The following is a 17,762-nucleotide window of genomic DNA, read 5'->3' as shown; positions in this document are numbered from 1 at the left end:
ACTGCTGTTCTCTCTCTTCTGCCTGTATTGCTCTTCCCTTCCAACTTCCAGAACATTCCTACTATGCCTCTTTCCCTTGTCCCTGGCTTGGTCAGAATGTTTGCTTGTATTTTAATCATTTCCTGTCTAGACGGTTGCAGGTCCCTGGTTCTTATGAAAAAGATTCTTCTCAAATCCAAACTCCCAAACTTGGGGATGAATCAATGTTGGGAAATTTTGCCTTTCTAGTCAAGAGACTTTACAAGATTTGGAGTCTCATCTCCCTGGCAGTTGCTTTCTGTTCTTTGGAATGTTCGATACATTAACTTTGTTTTGGCTTGGTTGTTTTTATGTATTCTCACAACTCTCTGCAATTATTTGCATTTGTGCTTATCCTTTCCTAGTCTTTCTCAATTGTCTGTCTTTTCTATTAGAAAGAGTAAAGACTTCAAGAATAAAATTTGGGGCTGCTATCGTAATGAGATGTATCTATTTGAAAGGAGTTTGAATAGAATAAAAGGCTGTGTGTGTGTAGAACTGCCACAGGTGTTTGTATAAGGTTCCCCATCCTTGGGCTTCTCACAGCCCCGTCGTAGCAATCACATCATACAGCTTCTATTTAGAGTGCTCTTTAAAGTTTGATATTTTTTTTCATAGCGAAATAATTCAAACAGAAAGGAATTCAGAGAATAATTCATTCTTATACACCCCATCCAGATTTTTAAATTCTTAGAATATTTTTAAGCTTTAAACTAGTTTTTAAGATAATAAACATGATAAATGTTTATGCAAAAAAAGTAATTCAACAGAAACTTAGGAAGGGGAAAAGACAGTCTTAAACAATCCCTGCCTCTCTAGGCTGTGACATATTTACTCCTTATTTGAATGTTATTACATGTTACAATTGATCAGAAATTTAAAAACTAGAAAGCAGAAGAAATGAAAATGCCCCAGAATGCTAATTCTCAGGTTAACCACTGTCCCCGGCTGGTGTAAGGCCTTCCTGTCTTCCTGTGCTCTGCATATGCATCTGTGCTTTGTGTGTGTGCGTATGTACACACACTTTTTAAATACAAGTAGGATCAGACTGCTCTTTATTGCACCTCTGTCAGATATTACCACACCTTTAACACCATCACCGGAGGCTCTGATCTTTGCAGAGCAGCAGAGAGACCCTTAGCTGAGGGCCAGGAACACTGGCCAGTGAACAGCTGCAAAGACTGGACTTGTAAGGCGATAGTCATTCTTTTAATGTAGTCCCGTCTCAAGGTCCTCGACTTAATTCCATCTCAGGGTTTCTGTTGCTATGGAAGATGTTGGGATTCCGATGTCGCATTTTGGGGGCCACGATTTAGGCTGGCACACGTCCTTCAGGTCACCGTCTCTACATAGCGTGTCAACCACAGTTCTTTCTGAGCTTCAGAGTAGTGGGCATTTTGGCCAGAAAAACCATTTCTGATACTACCAGCCCAGTGCTTGCTTCTTCAGGCTTGTTTTCCCAGCATGTTCAGATCACATGCTCACAGCCAGGTATTTGTCCCAGTTTGGCCTCTAGTGGTTCAGTCCTTTGTTATGATCTAAAACGAGGAGTTTTCGCACAGATAACATGTTTTGGTGTCTGTTGCTGTTGTCCTCAGGGAGTGGCTTTATTTATTGTGCCACGAAATGCTGAATCCATATTACGGGCTCTTCCAATATTCTACGGACAACATTTACATGTTGCAAATCAACCCAGATTCGTCCATCAACCCTGTAAGTATTAATGAGTGAATAAGCAGGGAATTAAGTTGGGGAATTTTTAGAATGGATTTTCATTTCCATCTCAATTTTGGGTTTATTCACTGTAGTCTTACTCAAGTTCTGTGGTGATAAAAGGTGGAGTGAGAACCGGATTAAGATGGGTGATTTCAATCCTGTGCTTCTGGCTGGGATCACGGGGTGTGCTGTTTCCAAGGACAAGAGGGACTGAGCTGCTCATCAACTCCGCACTTTATTGCTATTAGAGGGAGCCCTGCGCGTTTGTTGGCAGGATCGTTCTGAGAAGCGGGTGACGAAGTCTGTCCTCCTTCCAGTCACAGTCGGAACATTCCCTAAGTGACCTTTTTGGCACCAGCCAACACCCTTAGTTCTTGTTTTAGAGAAGAGTGGCCGACCCAAGGTTGGACTCTCCTGTGGGCCGCGTCCTGCCTCAGCGCCGCCACGTGCACGGCCCCCACGCGGAGTCCTGGGCCAGTGCCCCTCTGCAGGCCTCGGTGTGACAACCTTTTACCAACATGGAAACTAAGTTTTGACTAATTATCTGATTATAATTCCAACCTGAAAGTAGAAATGTGAGGTTCCCTTTTTAGTTAAAAACCAGACAGCTCTGCTTTTAAAATGGCTCTTTTACTTGGGTTATTCATACTTATTTTCCTCTGTGTTCCTTTTGTTTTTCTTATTTTTTGTGTGACTGGGGGAGGCATGGCAGAGGAAGAGGGGGAGTTGCCCTTTGCTCTTTATTTCTCTTTAGTTCAATGGGAAGAAGCGTAGCCCGTGACCTGTACAGAGCTCAGAGCCCTGCTCACAGAAGGGCCCATGCTTGGTTTGAATCTCTGCTATTGCCATATTGGAATTCTTAATGTTTGTTAATAAGGGGTGGTGCGTTTTCATTTTGCACCGAGTCCTACAAATCATGTAGCAATTCTGAGGAAAATGTGTTTGAACTACGAGCAAATAAAATGTCCCGATGATCTGTACAAAAGATGTGCTCTCGGTGTTGCCTAACCGCGCAGCCGTCTTCATGTGGCCATGAGCACAGCCTGGGACTGACCCACCCGGTGTTGCTGCCTGTGGGACAGTTCTCCGAGAAGCTGGAGAGAGCGCAGGATAGTCAGTCACCCTGACTATTTTCAAAATGAATTTATGTTCTCTGGTGCCCCCTACAGGACCATTTGTCTTATTTCCATTTTGTTGGTCGGATCATGGGTCTGGCTGTGTTCCATGGACACTACATAAATGGGGGTTTCACAGTCCCCTTTTATAAGCAGCTACTGGGGAAGCCCATCCAGCTCTCTGACTTGGAATCGGTGGACCCAGAACTACATAAGAGCCTAGTGTGGATTCTGTAAGTATTGACTCACTGTTCAGTTCATTGGACATTTATATAGCCACTTGTCTTAGTGTACGCCCAGTACATTTGTGTATGTGAGCATGTGTGTGTGTGTGTGTGTGTGTGTGTGTGTGTGTGTGTGTATTTTGGGGATGGGTGTGAAATTTGAGAAGAGAAATAAACTATTGTTTTATGACCAGAAATATAAAAGCAGTCCAGCTAGCGTGGTTCAGTTAGTTGAGTGTCATCTAGTGCACCAAAAGGTTGCTGGTTCCATTCCCGGTCAGGGCACATGCCCGGGTTTCGGGCTTAATCCCTGGTAGGAGGAATACGGAAGGCAACTGATCAATGTTTCTCTCTCTCCCTCCCTCCCTCCCTCTCCCTCTCTCCCCCTTCTTTTCTCTAAGCATGTCCTCAAGTGAAGATTTTAAAAAAAGAAATATAAAAATAGATTTAACAAAAAAACCAATACTTAATTAACTTTTCCTCATTGATGTTTGGCCAGTTTCTTTTCATGGACTAGTTTCTTTTGTTATTTCCTTGAATTATTAACATATAACAAATATTAATCCCCAGGCCGGTGGTGGTTTGGGTTTTGTTTGTTTTTTATTGATTGATTTTCGTGAGAGAGGAAGGATAGGAGGGGGAGAGAGTGAGAAACGTCAATTTGATGTTCCATGTATTGATGCATTCATTGGTTAATTCTTGTATGTGCCCTGACCAGGGATTGAACCTACAACCTTGGTGTATCAGGATGATGCTCTAACCAACTGAGCTTCCCAGGTTGGTTGGTGGGTTGATTTTTGACACTCTAAGACAGGGGTCCTCAAACTTTTTAAACAGGGGGCCAGTTCACAGTCCCTCAGAGCATTGGAGGGTCAGACTATAGTTTAAAAAGAAAACTATGAACAAATTCCTATGCACACTGCACATATCTTATTTTGAAGTAAAAAAACAAAACGGGAACAAATACAATATTTGTATTTGCATGTGGCCCGCGGACCGTAGTTTGAGGACCCCTGCTCTAAGGTGTCACTAGTTGATCTCTAGAGGGAAAGTATCAAAAACAAAATTAATATTTAGTCACCTTGTTTTAGAATTACCCTGAACACTCTCTTAAAGGCACAGGCACAGTGACAGGGTGAACCACAGGCTCTGGCAAAGGGAGAGGCTGACGAGCTGACAGGAGGCGGGCCTCTCGCCTGTCCCTGCGTCTAGTCAGCCTCATGTCACGTCGTCTTGAAAGGAACAGTGTGCGGGCCAGGCCTCCTCCTGCAGGAGCTCTTCCACTCCGTTTCAGGAAATATGGCCGATCAGGGGCCAGTTCTCACTCTCCAGTGCAGCTTTGACCTGATGAGCTCGGACAGGCTGCCTCACAGGGGGACAGTGTTTCCGCGGAGTGGCTTCCTGCAGGCGGGTTTCCCCTTTATGACTCCTTCCTGCTCAGAGACGCCGTTTCTAAGGCGCCAGCTGTCCCGTACAGTCATAGCTGGTAGTGCCGTCCCTCCTCGAGCGCCTCTGGTCCGGCAGGCAGGGACGCGCTCTCCCAGCTGCTCCCTGAACGTTCCGTTCGCGGCTGCGTGGTCGCGAAGGGGTGACTGACGCCGTCCCCTGCCCTGCAGAGAGAATGATATCACACCCGTGCTGGACCACACGTTCTGTGTGGAGCACAACGCTTTCGGGAGGATTCTCCAGCACGAGCTGAAACCCAACGGCAGAAACGTCCCTGTCACGGAGGAGAACAAGAAAGAATACGTCCGGTAATGGGGGGGCCGGGGGGCCGCCGGTGGGGACACCCAGGTGCCCGGGACCGTCCTGGGCGTGGCTGGGTTCATGTCGGGCTTGTGGAGGCCCCTTTGCTGGGTGAGGTTTCCTGTCCCCACCAGCGCTGTGACCAGAATCGCGTTATAGAAGAGACTTCCCAACGTGGGGTTCAGCAGGAGGAGCTCTTCCTGGGGAGACCTGGTGACGGGAGAATGACCCCCGAGTCCCAGAGGGGAAGGACTGTGAGGCCCACCCAGTCTGACTAGTGGCCGTGTAGAACCATGGGCATCTTGCTGGCCAGTGTGCTCAGTGGTTAGAGTGTCAGCCCATGCACCAAAGGGTCACAGGTTCAATTCCCAGTCAGGGACACGTACCTGGGTTGCAGGTTTGATCCCTGGCTCTGCTCAGGGCGCATGCGGGAGGCAACCAATCGATGTGTCTCTCTCACATCAATGCTTCTCTCTCTCTGATAGATAGATAGATAGATAGATAGATAGATAGATAGACAGACAGATAGATGTGTGTGATATAGATATCCCTTCTCCCCTTCCTCTAAAAATCAATGGAAAAAATGTCCTCAGGTGAGGATTGACCAAAAAAAAATAGAAACATGGTCCTCTCTGTGTGCTCCAGCTGCCAGACTGGTGTGTGGTTCTCACCGCATCCTGCACTTCATTTTCAAGTATACTTTTAAATTGTGCCAGTTGCTGGGACAGTCAGGGTAAACCTACTGCTGTTTCTAGCAATGAAGCAGAACATACAGGCACTGGTATATTTTAACCTGTGTGGTTTATTTTAACCTGTAACTTAGGTCAGGGCTCCCATCTGGCGGGTGTCAGGGCGGCCAGGTGGCAAGGTGCGAAACAGCAGATGTCAGAACCTGCTCGTGGAGAAAAGTTTTTTCATAAACTATTGGAATTGCTTCCGACCTGTGACTTTTCCTTCCAGGTTATATGTAAATTGGAGGTTTATGAGAGGAATCGAAGCCCAGTTCTTGGCTCTTCAGAAGGGGTTTAATGAGCTCATTCCTCAGCACTTACTGAAGCCCTTTGACCAGAAGGAACTAGAGGTGCGTGCTCCACTTGCTGGGCCAGGGCAGGGCTAAAGGCGCAGAGTGAGGCTACACTGGAGTGTGTGGGGCCTCCGGGGGACACAGGGCTCGTGCGAGGGGGGCGCGGAGGGTGTTTGAGCGGGTGAGCAGGCCAGGTGTCTACGTGGCGGCAGCGAGTCGGGCAGCCTGGGGCCTGTTCCAGGTGCGCTGTGGCTTCTGCGATCTCGTCTGTAGCAGTGAGTCCCCGCAGAGCCAGGAAAGTGTCTCGTTGCCGCCAGCTTCTCCCGCACGTCAGCTTTCTGCTTTCACTCTGCTGTTATTAGACTCAGAACAGTTTACTGTCTTCTAGTCGTACTTCCCGTCCTCGACACAGCACGGCATTCATCACTTACTGTCTCTGTTTGGTGCCAAATAGCTCCAGGCTTTAAAGTGATTCTCGTCTCTGCCCCCAGGTGGTGCAGGGAGCAGCCTCCTCGGAGGAGCAGCTGCAGGAGAGGACCTTGTACTAGTTAAGCAAGTGGCAGAAGCCGCGCACACCCTTGCTTCCGCCCCTCTCAGGCTTCAGCTCCCATGTCATTGCCTGGGGGTCACGGAGACATGGCCCACCCTACACTCAGCTCCGGGCAGTCTTGCCAGCGGTTCTTGCTCCCCCCCGTGCTCCCCCGGGCAGTGCGGAACCACACCCCACAGGGCGGAGAGAGAGCGCCCATCGGAGCCGCCGGGTGGTCCTGGGGGTTGGAGACCAGCGGGTCGGCGGGAGTGCTGTGCGTGGGGCCTCCTGTTGGTCTGTCTCTATTCTGTCTCAGTGTGTCTGGTGTATTTGGACATAGTTGCTTCTTTGCACTGGAAACCAACTTTAACTCCTTTCTTGTCCTGGGACCACGAGGCCTGTCATGGTGCCCGTTATACATTTAGAAGTGACCGCCTCTACCTCTCCCCAGCTGATCATCGGCGGCCTGGACAAGATAGACCTGGGCGACTGGAAGTCCAACACGCGGCTGAAGCACTGCGCGGCCGACAGCGACATTGTCCGGTGGTTCTGGCAGGCGGTGGAGGCCTTTGACGAGGAGAGGCGGGCCCGGCTCCTGCAGTTCGTCACGGGGTCCACCCGCGTCCCCCTCCAAGGCTTCAAGGCTTTGCAAGGTGACTGACGTGGAGGCGGGGCTACCGGCGCCACGTGGACACGGCGTGTAGGGAGACCCGGGGTGTGGGGGCTGGCTTCCCGAAATGCCACTGGGAAGCGGTGTGACCTGCGTGCGTTCATAGCCAGTGGTCAGCCTGGCGAAGGGCTCCCCTGGCGGAGGGGCACGCGCTCTCCCGGTGGCGGCTCCTGGTTGCCGTTGTGTCTGCTGTCCTTCCCCACGCTGAAAGCAAACACCCACAAAGACCAGGAGAGGCTGTCAGCCAAACAAAGCCCCGCGCTCACCCCGTCCAGCCCTGCAGCCCGGGACTCAGCGGTGGGCGGGCCTGCGTGCCTGGGTCTGTGCAGCAGCAGCCCGATCTTCCCCTTCCCCCACAGAATTGATTGACAGGGAGGGCACAAAGGATGGGTTTGGGGGAAAGAAAGCGGTTTTGACGTGTGCTGTGGACAGGAGCGAGGGCCTGGCCTAGCACAGCAGGCTGAGCACCGTGTGGGTCGTTAGCTCCAGCGTCCCCGGCCCTCAGGTTCCTGAGCTACAAGTGGGCGGCCATCCGGGCAGCTCCCTCGTCGGGCCCCGTTCGCCCGTCGGAGTGGCCGTGGATGGAGGGGGAGGCTGTGGACACAGGCCGTGCCTTGGGAGGAGGCTGGCGGCCGTGGTCAGCCTGAGTAACAGGAAGGTCCTCACAGGCTGTCCCTGGGGTTGGTATGCCTTTAGATTTTTGTCGCTTGATAACCCCGACAGCCAGAGGATTAAGGTGAAGAATATAATAAAATTTAGAAAGTTGAACTTCGCATATTAATAGTGACAGCAGATATATTTCATCTATAAAACAGTCTCTGCACTTTTCCGTATTTTACGGATTTCTGAGTGAGAAGGCACTTCCATTCCCTTGGGCTTGGTCCCAGGCAGTTGTGTCTGTTCCTTTCTCCGCCGGGAGCGTTCCGGCTGCACGTCTGCTTTCTCACACCACTGCTGCCCTCCGCCCACGGTGGGCCTTCTCGCTGAACATTCCTGTTAAACATAAACCCCTGGTGATTTAGGGTTTTATCCTTCAAATACCCCCCGGGGCTTCGGGGGTTCTCCCAGGCTTTGCTCCCTGCCTGTGACGTTCTAAACGCTGAGCGTTAGTCACGGGAGGGCGGTGACCCCAGGGAGGACAGCGCCTGGGCTGGCGCACGGGCGCAGGGGCCCGAGGCTCGGCCTCTGACGCGCAGTAACTAGAATGTTGTCTGTAAGGTTCTACAGGCGCCGCAGGGCCCCGGCTGTTCACCATCCACCTGATCGACGCCAACACAGACAACCTTCCGAAGGCCCACACCTGGTAAGGACAGCTCCGGGCCGTCGCCGTGCCGCAGTGCGCTCTCTGCACGGCGCTAAGCTGGGTCTTATTGGTGCACTCAGCGCTTCCTTTGTGCCGAGTCCCAGGGACAGCGGGCAGGGACAGCGGGCAGTGGCACCGCGGGCAGGGACAGCGGGCAGTGGCACTCAGGCAGTGGCACCTCGGGCAGTGGCACCACGGGCAGGGACAGCGGGCAGTGGAACCGCAGGCAGGGACCACGTGCAGTAACACCTTGGGCAGGTACAGCGGGCAGTGGCACTGCGGGCAGGGGCACCGCGGGCAGGGACAGCGGGCAGTGGGACCGTGGGCAGGGACCATGTGCCGTGGCACCTCGGGCAGGGGCACCGCGGGCAGTGGCACCGCGGGCAGAGACAGCGGGCAGTGGGACTGCGGGCAGGGACCACGTGCAGTGGCACCTCGGGCAGGGACAGCGGGCAGTGGCACTCAGGCAGTGGCACCTCGGGCTGTGGCACCGCGGGCAGGGACAGTGGGCAGTGGGACCACGGGCAGGGACAGCGGGCAGTGGCACCTCGGGCAGGGACAGCGGGCAGTGGCACTGCGGGCAGGGGCACCGCGGGCAGTGGGATGAGCACTTGGCAGCATCCACTTGCGAGGGTCATCGGAAGCCTCTTCCGTGAGACCAGTTCTGTCGTGAGATGTGATGTTGGCTGTGACTCCGACGGGCTCCCGCCTGCTCTTCCCTGGTCTCGCTGCTGTGTGTGCGTGTGCACACGTGTGCCTGTCAGCAGGGAGAGTGTAGCCTTTAAGTTGGACTCACTGGCCTTCCCTTAGCTGACATCCCTGGGGCCCAATTTCTCTCTCAGAGCTCTGCCCGTGACGATGCACCTGAACTGAAAACTGTAACCTCAGCATGAACCTTCTGTGCGATGGGTTCTTCCCTTTGTGGCTTAAAAATCAAAGGAACAGTCACCTCTGGGTCAGGGGGGCCAGTCCCACTGTTGTCGATGCCTCGGATGTGCTGGCAGGGTCGGGACTGGGAACCCCAGGAAGTGGGTTCGGAGGCCGCTGGCGCCGTGCCTTTGGGCCTCCGCGTGTGCGAATGGCTGAGGGCTGTAAAGCAGGGCCAGGGCTGTGAGGCTGCCGAGCCCCAGCAGGGGGCAGGATGGCGCGGCGCGCGCACACTGGGGCCGCGCTCCTCCTCGGAATGCGTTTCCTTTAACAGTTTAGTGCTTGGAGCGAAACGGATGTGAAAAATCTCTGATGCTGAAGCCCCGAGAAAAGGCTGCAACACCATTCCCCGGACTCTTTCTTGACAAACGCCATCCTCAGTGGCTCAGCCCTTAGTAACTCAACAGGCCACTCTGTGTGCTGTGGTCACATTTTGTATTTTTTTATTTGTTGAGATAATAGCTTCTTAGAAGGTGTTTTTTGTGTGTGTTTTTTGCACAAACATTGGAAATGAATTTCCCCAGAGAAATACTGAGTCAGAAATGTAAGGCTCATTTGATCCATCAGAGATTTGACATTTTATTAGTTTTGCAGGGAATTTCCAGGCTGCCCATCTGGGGCTCCGGTCGTCACAGAGGAACGGACATGCGGCAGGTCGTTAGTGGTGGTTGGTTTGACTGCCGGCCATGGGGCTGGGCTGCAAAGGTGGCGTTCCTGGCACTGCGTCATTCCTCCCCAAGACAAACAGCAAACAGGACCAGCTGAGAGCTTTGTCCTGATATCCCCAGGAAATAGTTACTTAGTTCTACTTTGGTTTTAAAGATCTTAAGATTTATTTTGCTGTATGTGTGTGTATGTTTAATATATATATTTTTTAATATATTTTATTGATTTTTCACAGAGAGGAAGGGAGAGGGATAGAGAGCCAGAAACATCAATAAGAGAGAAACATCGATCAGCTGCCTCCTGCACGCCCCCCACTGGGGACACGCCCGCAACCAAGGCACATGCCCTTGACCGGAATCGAACCCGGGACCCCCGAGTCCGCAGGCCGACGCTCTATCCACTGAGCCAAACTGGTTCTGGCGTAATATATATTTTTATTGATTTCAGAGAGGAAGGGAGAGGGAGAGGGAGAGATAAAACACCAACGATGAGAGAGAATCATGGATCAGCTGCCTCCCACACGCCCCCTGCTGGGGATTGAGCCTGCAACCCGGGCATGTGCCCTGACCTGGAATCGAGCCGCGACCTCCTGATTCATAGGTCCTCACTCAACCACTGAGCCACGCCAGCCAGGCTGCTATGTGTTGATTTTTAAATCTTTGCATTAGAAGCAGAAAAGTACAAAGGGGAAGTGTCCACGCACCACTCCCCACCCCTCAGAACCAGGAAACAGGGCCTTCCCCTCCTCCTCACCCCACCCCCACCGAAGTGCACACGAGCACGAACTCACAGCTGGCTGGCGGCGAGGATGCTCTGCCTGCCTGCCCGCCCTTGCAGCAGGACCTAGGGCCAGGCTCTCCCAGCAATGACTCTCACCCTTTTGTCCTGTTCCAGCTTTAACCGGATCGACATTCCACCTTATGAGTCTTATGAAAAGCTCTACGAGAAGCTGCTGATAGCGGTGGAAGAGACCTGTGGGTTCGCTGTGGAGTGAAGAGCAACCAAAGGCAACAGATTCTAGCTCACGACCACCAGACCAAAGCCTGCCGCTTTCTGCGCGCCGCCTGCCAAGCAGGCTGAGGCACGGGATTCTCGAGGACCTGGGGGGGCGTCTCCCCGCCGCGGTGTTGGGGAGCGAGGGGCAGGGGACTTTGGTTCATGGCTCCCACCCACCTTTCCTCCTTATGACAGTACTCCCACCCCTCCATCACCCATCCAATAAAATGCAGCCAGGTTTAGATCTGGCTTCGCTCACACAGGATATTCTGCTCCAGTTGTAACATCTGGCCATAGGCTCACTGCCCTGTGGTGTTTACAGGAGGATCACCCCGAGTCATGAACTGAGCTCAGCCTTCTGCGGGTTTGGACCTGGTAGCTACGCTAGCGATTCTGCCTCGGAACAGTCCTGAGGCCCCTTTCCAGTTCAGCAGCTCAAATTCCAAATCTCACGGCCTAGCAGCCTGCTCTGGTCGCAGATTAACTCCCACCTGAAAACTTACTGTAATATACATGCTCCCTGCGACTCTGCCAGCGCAGGAGATTCAGTCCCAAACGTGCTTCCCTTTTTGAAAGTAAAGGGACAGGGGCGGCGTTAGCTGGAGGCCAGGGCCTTTCTTTCCAGGGTGTCCTGGTTGAAAATTTTGTTTTGCGGAGAGAAAAATGACCTTTCCTTTTAAGAGTCCTTTTTGCCACATTATCTACCCAGTTTGAAATATTTTCCCAGTAGAAACACCACGTAACAGAGCTCCCAAGCTGTGGCTCCTGCCCCGCAGAGAGTTCAGCTGGGCCATTCGGATACTAACAAACTATTATGCGGAAATTGCTGACAGCTAGACTAATAAAGCAAAATTCTGTTACGATAGCTGCTGGTTTGGTGCAGACGAGCCTAAAGGGGAGCGAGGGAACAGGTAACCGCAATGACCGAAATCCACCCCAAGTTACTGTTTTACAAAAAGAGGGTGTGGGTGTGACCCTGACAGCAGAGGGAGACCCGCCCTGACCCATTTCCCACGCCAGGTGGTGCGGCTGACAAATGCCACTTGATTGACTTGCCCTGATGTCTTCATGTCATGAGCAAGGCCAAAGCTGAGACCCGAAGTTCCTAGCGCCGTTTTCCAATTTGCACAAAAGTTTGGACAGTGTTTTAACGAGCAGCTTGATTCCAGAGAGCTGAGCTCCGTGAAGAACGGCAGCGGCCTCCGGTTTTCCCGTCTGGTTTTTGTTGTTTTTGTTTAGGGGCAAGTGCAGGGTCATTCATTAGCGAGACGTTTCCCTGTTGAAATTTCGCTGTTGAGGCTTCTGAATTAGCCGCTGGGATCCGGCTGTGGGTCAGTGGGTTCGGAAGGAGCGTTTGGCCAGCTGTCCCACTGTTCTGCTGTCGCTGATGCTGGACCGTGGGGTGTGGAGGCACACCTGCTTCTGCATTTTGCGGGGTCCCTTGGCTTGCCCTAGAGGCGGTCTGTCATTTGATGTGGGCGTGCACAGACCCTCCCCCTGCACAGAGGTTTGTCCAGTTTGTGGATTCTGAGAGCTAAGCCTCTGGGCTACTTTCTGGGGCTCAGATAGAAGGGATGTCACGCGTGACTTGCTGTAGAAGGAAAACGTAGTCCAGTCACTAAGTCCCGGCCGAACTGTGGGCTTTGTCTCCAGGAGTCCGCTTGGTCCCAGTGGGGCTTGTCCTGTGCCTCATTTCCCACGATGCTTTCCGAGGGCATCCTAGACGCTCAGTGATTCCCTCCGGTCCTCGTAACCTTCTGGAAGAAGGAGGGAATGGAAAGTACAGACCTCCACCAGGTGGGTCCTCTCTCCTGTGAGCCTGCCCGGTGGGAGGAGGAGAGGACATCCGTCAGGGCTGGCAGGCCTGGCGGCGGAGGTAGGACCTTGCCTGTGGCGGGAAAAGGGTCCAGGGGTGGGAAGGACTTGGAGGCAGGAAGGTTGCTTTGACTCCTTTATAACCGCCTTCCTGCCGTGGGAAGGAGCCAGGGACCATCCTCCTGTTCTCGCCGTCAGGTGTCGCCTCAGTGAGGTCCAGAGGGTCATGTCTGGTCCTCCGGGAGCTGCTTGGGACCCGTAAGGCCTGGGCCTCTGCTTCTGTACCTACACTTGCCCGCGGGCGCCTCGTCAGCCTAGCAAGCAGACCTTCCCAGAGCTCTGGGAGGACCAAACAGGCCTACCTGTCCGTGGCATTGCACTTCTAGAACCTTAAGTACTGACAACTGTTCGGGCCTCTCGAGCCGCCCCGCCCCAAAGAACAGTGTAGCACGCAGTTGGCCCGAGCTCCCACGACTGCACTCTGGGTCTGCGGGAGCCCCTCACCCGCCCGCTCTCCTCTGTCCCTTCTCGGCCGTGCCTCTGCCCAGACGCTCCGCCCGACTCTCAGGCTGGCCCTCGCCAGCCGTCAGCAGCCGACCCTCAGGGATGTAGCAGACCACCCCCTGCCAGCGCTTCAGGTGGGAAAGCGAAGGGGTTGCTGTGGGGAGAACCCGCCTGCCCGAGGGGGTGGTGGCCCCTGGGTCCCCATTCAGGTGCGATGGTCCTCGAAGCAGAGCGTCGGGAGGGGCCTGTGCGGAGCCAGGGCCGCCCCGCCCCGCAGCCAGGCGCGCACCGCCCGAAACATAGGATGAATTTTTAAAATTTGTTTATTTTTGTTTCTCAACCACTTTATAATGTATTTAATTTATTTTGTAATGTCTTGTTTTTAAGTATTGCTGCTATCCTTGTTATTCTTCCCACTGTTTTTATTGCTGATTTATTTTGTGAAAGTTGTACACTAATGTTCTGTTTTATGTCAAAATCGAAAGTATTTAAAGAAATACTAGTTCTATTTAATGTGGTTATGGAACCAGCTGGAAACACGAAACAAACAGCGACTGTACAGCAGGCTGGACCCGGGAGGGTAGGTCCATTTTGTTACATATGCAATAAACTCACGACTTTACATGATCGGCATCTGTTACTTTGCTGTGGAAACGGGATTCCAGTCTCTTGCCCGCCCCTCGAGCAGGGAGGTCAGTGGTGAGAAGCACAGGGAGGGCCTCCTGCAGAGGCAGCGCGGCCAAGCGTCCCCAGCTGTTGACTTCTCTCTCACAGCTGGTCGTGTGCGTTAGTTTGGGTTTTTATTTTTATTTTTAATATATTTTATCATGATAAACTATGTGCCACATAATATTTATCAATTTAAGCATAAGTTCATGAATATATGACCCAGTGGCATTACATACATTTCACAGTGTTGTGTAACCATCACCACAACTATTCCCAAAGCCTTTTCTTTCCTTTTTATTGAACTGATTGGGCTAACACTGGTTAACAAAATTATACAGGTTGCAGGTGCACAATTCCACAACATACCCCCTGCACCCTGCACTGTGTGCTCACCGCCCCAAGGCAAGTCCATCACCATTTGTCCCCCCTGTGCCTCCTCCACCTCCTCTCCCCTCCCCCAGCAGTCACCCACTGCGGTCCGTGTCCATGAGTTTTTCTTTTTTCTTAATCTCTCCATCCCTGACCCCAAAACCTTCCTATCTTCTCAAACTGAAACTGTGCCCATTACCAATAACGCCCCTCCTCTCCTCTCCCCCAGGCCTCGGTAACCTGTGTTCTGCTTCCTGTGAGTTTGCCTGTTCTTCATATAGGTGAAATCATACAATATTTGTCCTTCTGTGTCTGATTCATTTCACTTAGCATAATATTTTCAAGGTCCATCCATGTTAGAGCATATATCAAAGTTTACTTTCTTCATGGCTGAGCAATAAATACTCCATTGTAGGGATATACCACATTTTGTTTTTCCATTCATTTAATGAACACTTGGTGTGATAAGTTAATTTTTATGTGACAACTTGACAGGGCCATGGTACCCAGAAAAGATTACAGACAGATATCTTGAGTCTTCTTTAATTTCTTTTAGCAATGTTCTATAGTTTTCAGTGTGTAAGTCTTCTGTCTCCTTGGCTAAATTCAGTCCTAAGAATTGTATTCTTTTCCATGCTAGTTTAAATTGAACTGTTTCCTTAATTTTCTTTTTGGATTGTTCATTGTTAGTGTATGGAAACAGCTGATTGTGGTTTGCTGATTTCATTTGTAGTTGTCAAGTGGATATGGATGTTCTCTGGGGTTCCCTGCAGAAGGATCATGTCTGTAAACAGACCATGTCATTCCTTCCTTCCTAATCTGGATGCCTCTCGTCCTTTCCGGCCTGGTGGCTCTGGCTGGCCTTCAGCACTGACAGTGGTGACAGAAGCGGTGAGTGTGAGCACCTGCTCTTCGAAGAGCTGTCAGTCCCTCACCCTGGAGTGTGAGAGCAGCTGTGGGACTGTTCATCTGTGGCCTTTCTTGTGTTGAGGTAGTTTCCTTCTGTTCCTAGTTTGTTGGGTGTTTTCATCGTGAAAAGGTGTTTAATTTTGTCAAATGATTTTGCTGCGTCAATCGAGATGATCATTTGTTTTTCCCCTTTATTCATTTATATGGTATGTTACATAGATTTATTTCGTATTGAACAATCCTTGCGTTCCAGGAATAAATTTTGCTTTGTCATGATGCATTATCCTTTTTATGCTGTTGGATTCAATTTGCTAATATTTTATTGGAGATTTTACATCAATACTCATGAGGGATATTAACCTATCGTTTTCTTGTGGTGTCTTTGGCCTCATAGACTGAATGAGGAAGTGTTTCTTCCTCTTCAAGTTTCTGGAAGAGTTTGAGAAGGGTTGGTAGAATTTACTAGTGAAGGTCCTGGGCTTTCTTGGTTGGCAGGTTTTTTACTACTGATTTAATCTCCTTGCTCATTGTAAGTCCATTCAGATTTTCTGTTTCTTCGTGATTCAGTCTTGGTAAGTTGTGTGTTTCTAGAAATTTGTCATTTGTTGACCTATAATTATTCATAATTATAAGTTATACAGTTGACCCTTCAACAAAATGGGTTTGAACTGCATGCATGGATCTACTTCCTGAATAAAAACCACACATTTTATTGGATAAATATATTGAAAAAGTTTTTGAGAATTCCTTAACTACCGTGAAGCAGTTGTATCGATTACACTAGAACATTATAAAGCAATCATATTGCTGCTTCTTTGTTATCAATGGATAAATCACCATACTGTCAGTGAATATAAATTTTTTCACATTACCTTTTCATTTTTATGTCTAATGTTAGTAATACCTATAACATTTACAGTATTTTACATGACAATATAGATGTGGTTACTACTCATAGATAATTCATCTTATAAGCAGACAATGTAAACTTAGAGTATTGATAAATATATACAGTAATGTAAATGAGTTTCTCTTACTGTTTTCTTCTTTTTTTTTTTTTTTTGGCAAAGCTTCCCAAGTACTCTTTCTTTTTTCAGATACATATTTTTATTGATTTCAGACAGGAAAGAAGAGGGAGACGAGATAGACATATTTTTTTAATTAAATCTCTATTGTTCAGATTATTACATTTGTTCCTCTTTTTCCCCCCCATAACTCCCCTCCTCCCAGTTCCCGCCCCTCCCTCCGCCCTCACTCTCCACCTACTGTCCTCATCCATAAGTGCACGATTTTTGTCCAGTCTCTTCCCGCATCTCCCACACCCCTTTCCCCCCCAAGAATAGTCAGTCCATTCCCTTTCTATGTCCCTGATTCTATTATAATCACCAGTTCATTCTGTTCATCAGATTATTTATTCACTTGATTTTTAGATTCACTTGTTGATAGATGTGTATTTGTTGTTCATAATTTGTATCTTTACCTTTTTCTTCTTCTTCCTCTTCTTAAAGGATACCTTTCAGCTATAATCCTGGTTTGGTGGTGATGAACTCCTTTAGCTTTTCCTTATCTGTGAAGCTCTTTATCTGACCTTCAATTCTGAATGATAGCTTTGCTGGATAAAGTAATCTTGGTTGTAGGTTCTTGGTATTCATCACTTTGAATATTTCTTGCCACTCCCTTCTGGCCTGCAAAGTTTCTGTTGAGAAATCCGCTGACAGTCATATGGGTATTCCTTTGTAGGTAACTGACTGTCTTTCTCTTGCTGCTTTCAAGATTCTCTCTTTGTCTTTTGCTCTTGGCATTTTAATTATGATGTGTCTTGGTGTGGTCCTCTTTGGATTCCTTTTGTTTGGGGTTCTCTGCGCTTCTTGGACCTGTAAGTCTATTTCTTTCACCAGGTGGGGGAAGTTTTCTGTCATTATTTCTTCAAATAGGTTTTCAATATCTTGCCCTCTCTCATCTTCTGGCACCCCTATAATTCGGATGTTGGTACGCTTGAAGCTGACCCAGAGGCTCCTTACACTATCTTCGTATTTTCAGATTCTTTTTTCATTTTGCTTTTCCAGTTGGGTGTTTTTTGCTTCTTCACATTTCAAATCTTTGACTTGATTCTTGCGCTTCTCTGGTCTGCTGTTGGGAGTCTGTATAATCTTTATTTCAGTCAGTGTATGCTTAATTTCTAGTTGGTTCTTTATCACAACATCGAGGGTCTCATTAGATTTCTTGAGGATCTCACTACATTTATCAGCAGTTTCTAGAAAATTATTGGAAGACCTTAAAAGTGTGGTTCTGAGCTCTATATCTTCCATTTCTGACATTTGCATCCTGTTTCTTTGTCTTCGCATTTTTTTATGTTTTCTTGGTGCACCCCCTAGTGGTCTTTGTGCGCAGTCTTGTAGTTAAGCCTTGATTGTTGTAGGTAATACTGGGGGGGATTTGACCCCCAGACCAAGTGACTGTGAGAATCAGCTGTGTCTGCAGTGAGAGAACTTCTGTCCTCTAGGAAGGTGCTAATCTAGCCTTTGCCTGAGGCTATCAAGCAAATGCTTCTGTGCAGGGCTT

The 17,762-nt window shown here is 49.8% G+C and overlaps 1 protein-coding gene across 11 annotated transcripts in view; it reads left to right on the top strand.

Annotated features, from left to right (window-relative positions):
• The window catches only part of SMURF1 (SMAD specific E3 ubiquitin protein ligase 1), an 84,538-nt gene extending 70,658 nt beyond the window's left edge, over positions 1-13,880 (top strand). For 5 of the 11 annotated variants that reach the window (XM_059698272.1, XM_059698268.1, XM_059698269.1 and 2 more), the window contains 7 exons: positions 1,617-1,731; positions 2,904-3,082; positions 4,690-4,827; positions 5,780-5,900; positions 6,824-7,025; positions 8,261-8,345; positions 10,833-13,880. In XM_059698272.1, the coding sequence (XP_059554255.1) occupies positions 1,617-1,731; positions 2,904-3,082; positions 4,690-4,827; positions 5,780-5,900; positions 6,824-7,025; positions 8,261-8,345; positions 10,833-10,932 (940 nt within the window). In that variant the 3' untranslated portion in view covers positions 10,933-13,880. Of the gene's footprint in view, positions 1-1,616; positions 1,732-2,903; positions 3,083-4,689; positions 4,828-5,779; positions 5,901-6,768; positions 7,026-8,260; positions 8,346-10,832 lie in introns of all 11 variants that reach the window. The other 6 variants (XM_059698270.1, XM_059698266.1, XM_059698271.1 and 3 more) reach the window with 5 other exon arrangements.
• The last annotated feature ends 3,882 nt before the right edge of the window (positions 13,881-17,762 follow it).

Source organism: Myotis daubentonii, chromosome 5, assembly GCF_963259705.1.
Source record: "Myotis daubentonii chromosome 5, mMyoDau2.1, whole genome shotgun sequence".
In the NCBI taxonomy this organism is placed as follows: domain Eukaryota; kingdom Metazoa; phylum Chordata; class Mammalia; order Chiroptera; family Vespertilionidae; genus Myotis; species Myotis daubentonii.
This window is presented reverse-complemented; position numbering and strand designations above follow the sequence as displayed.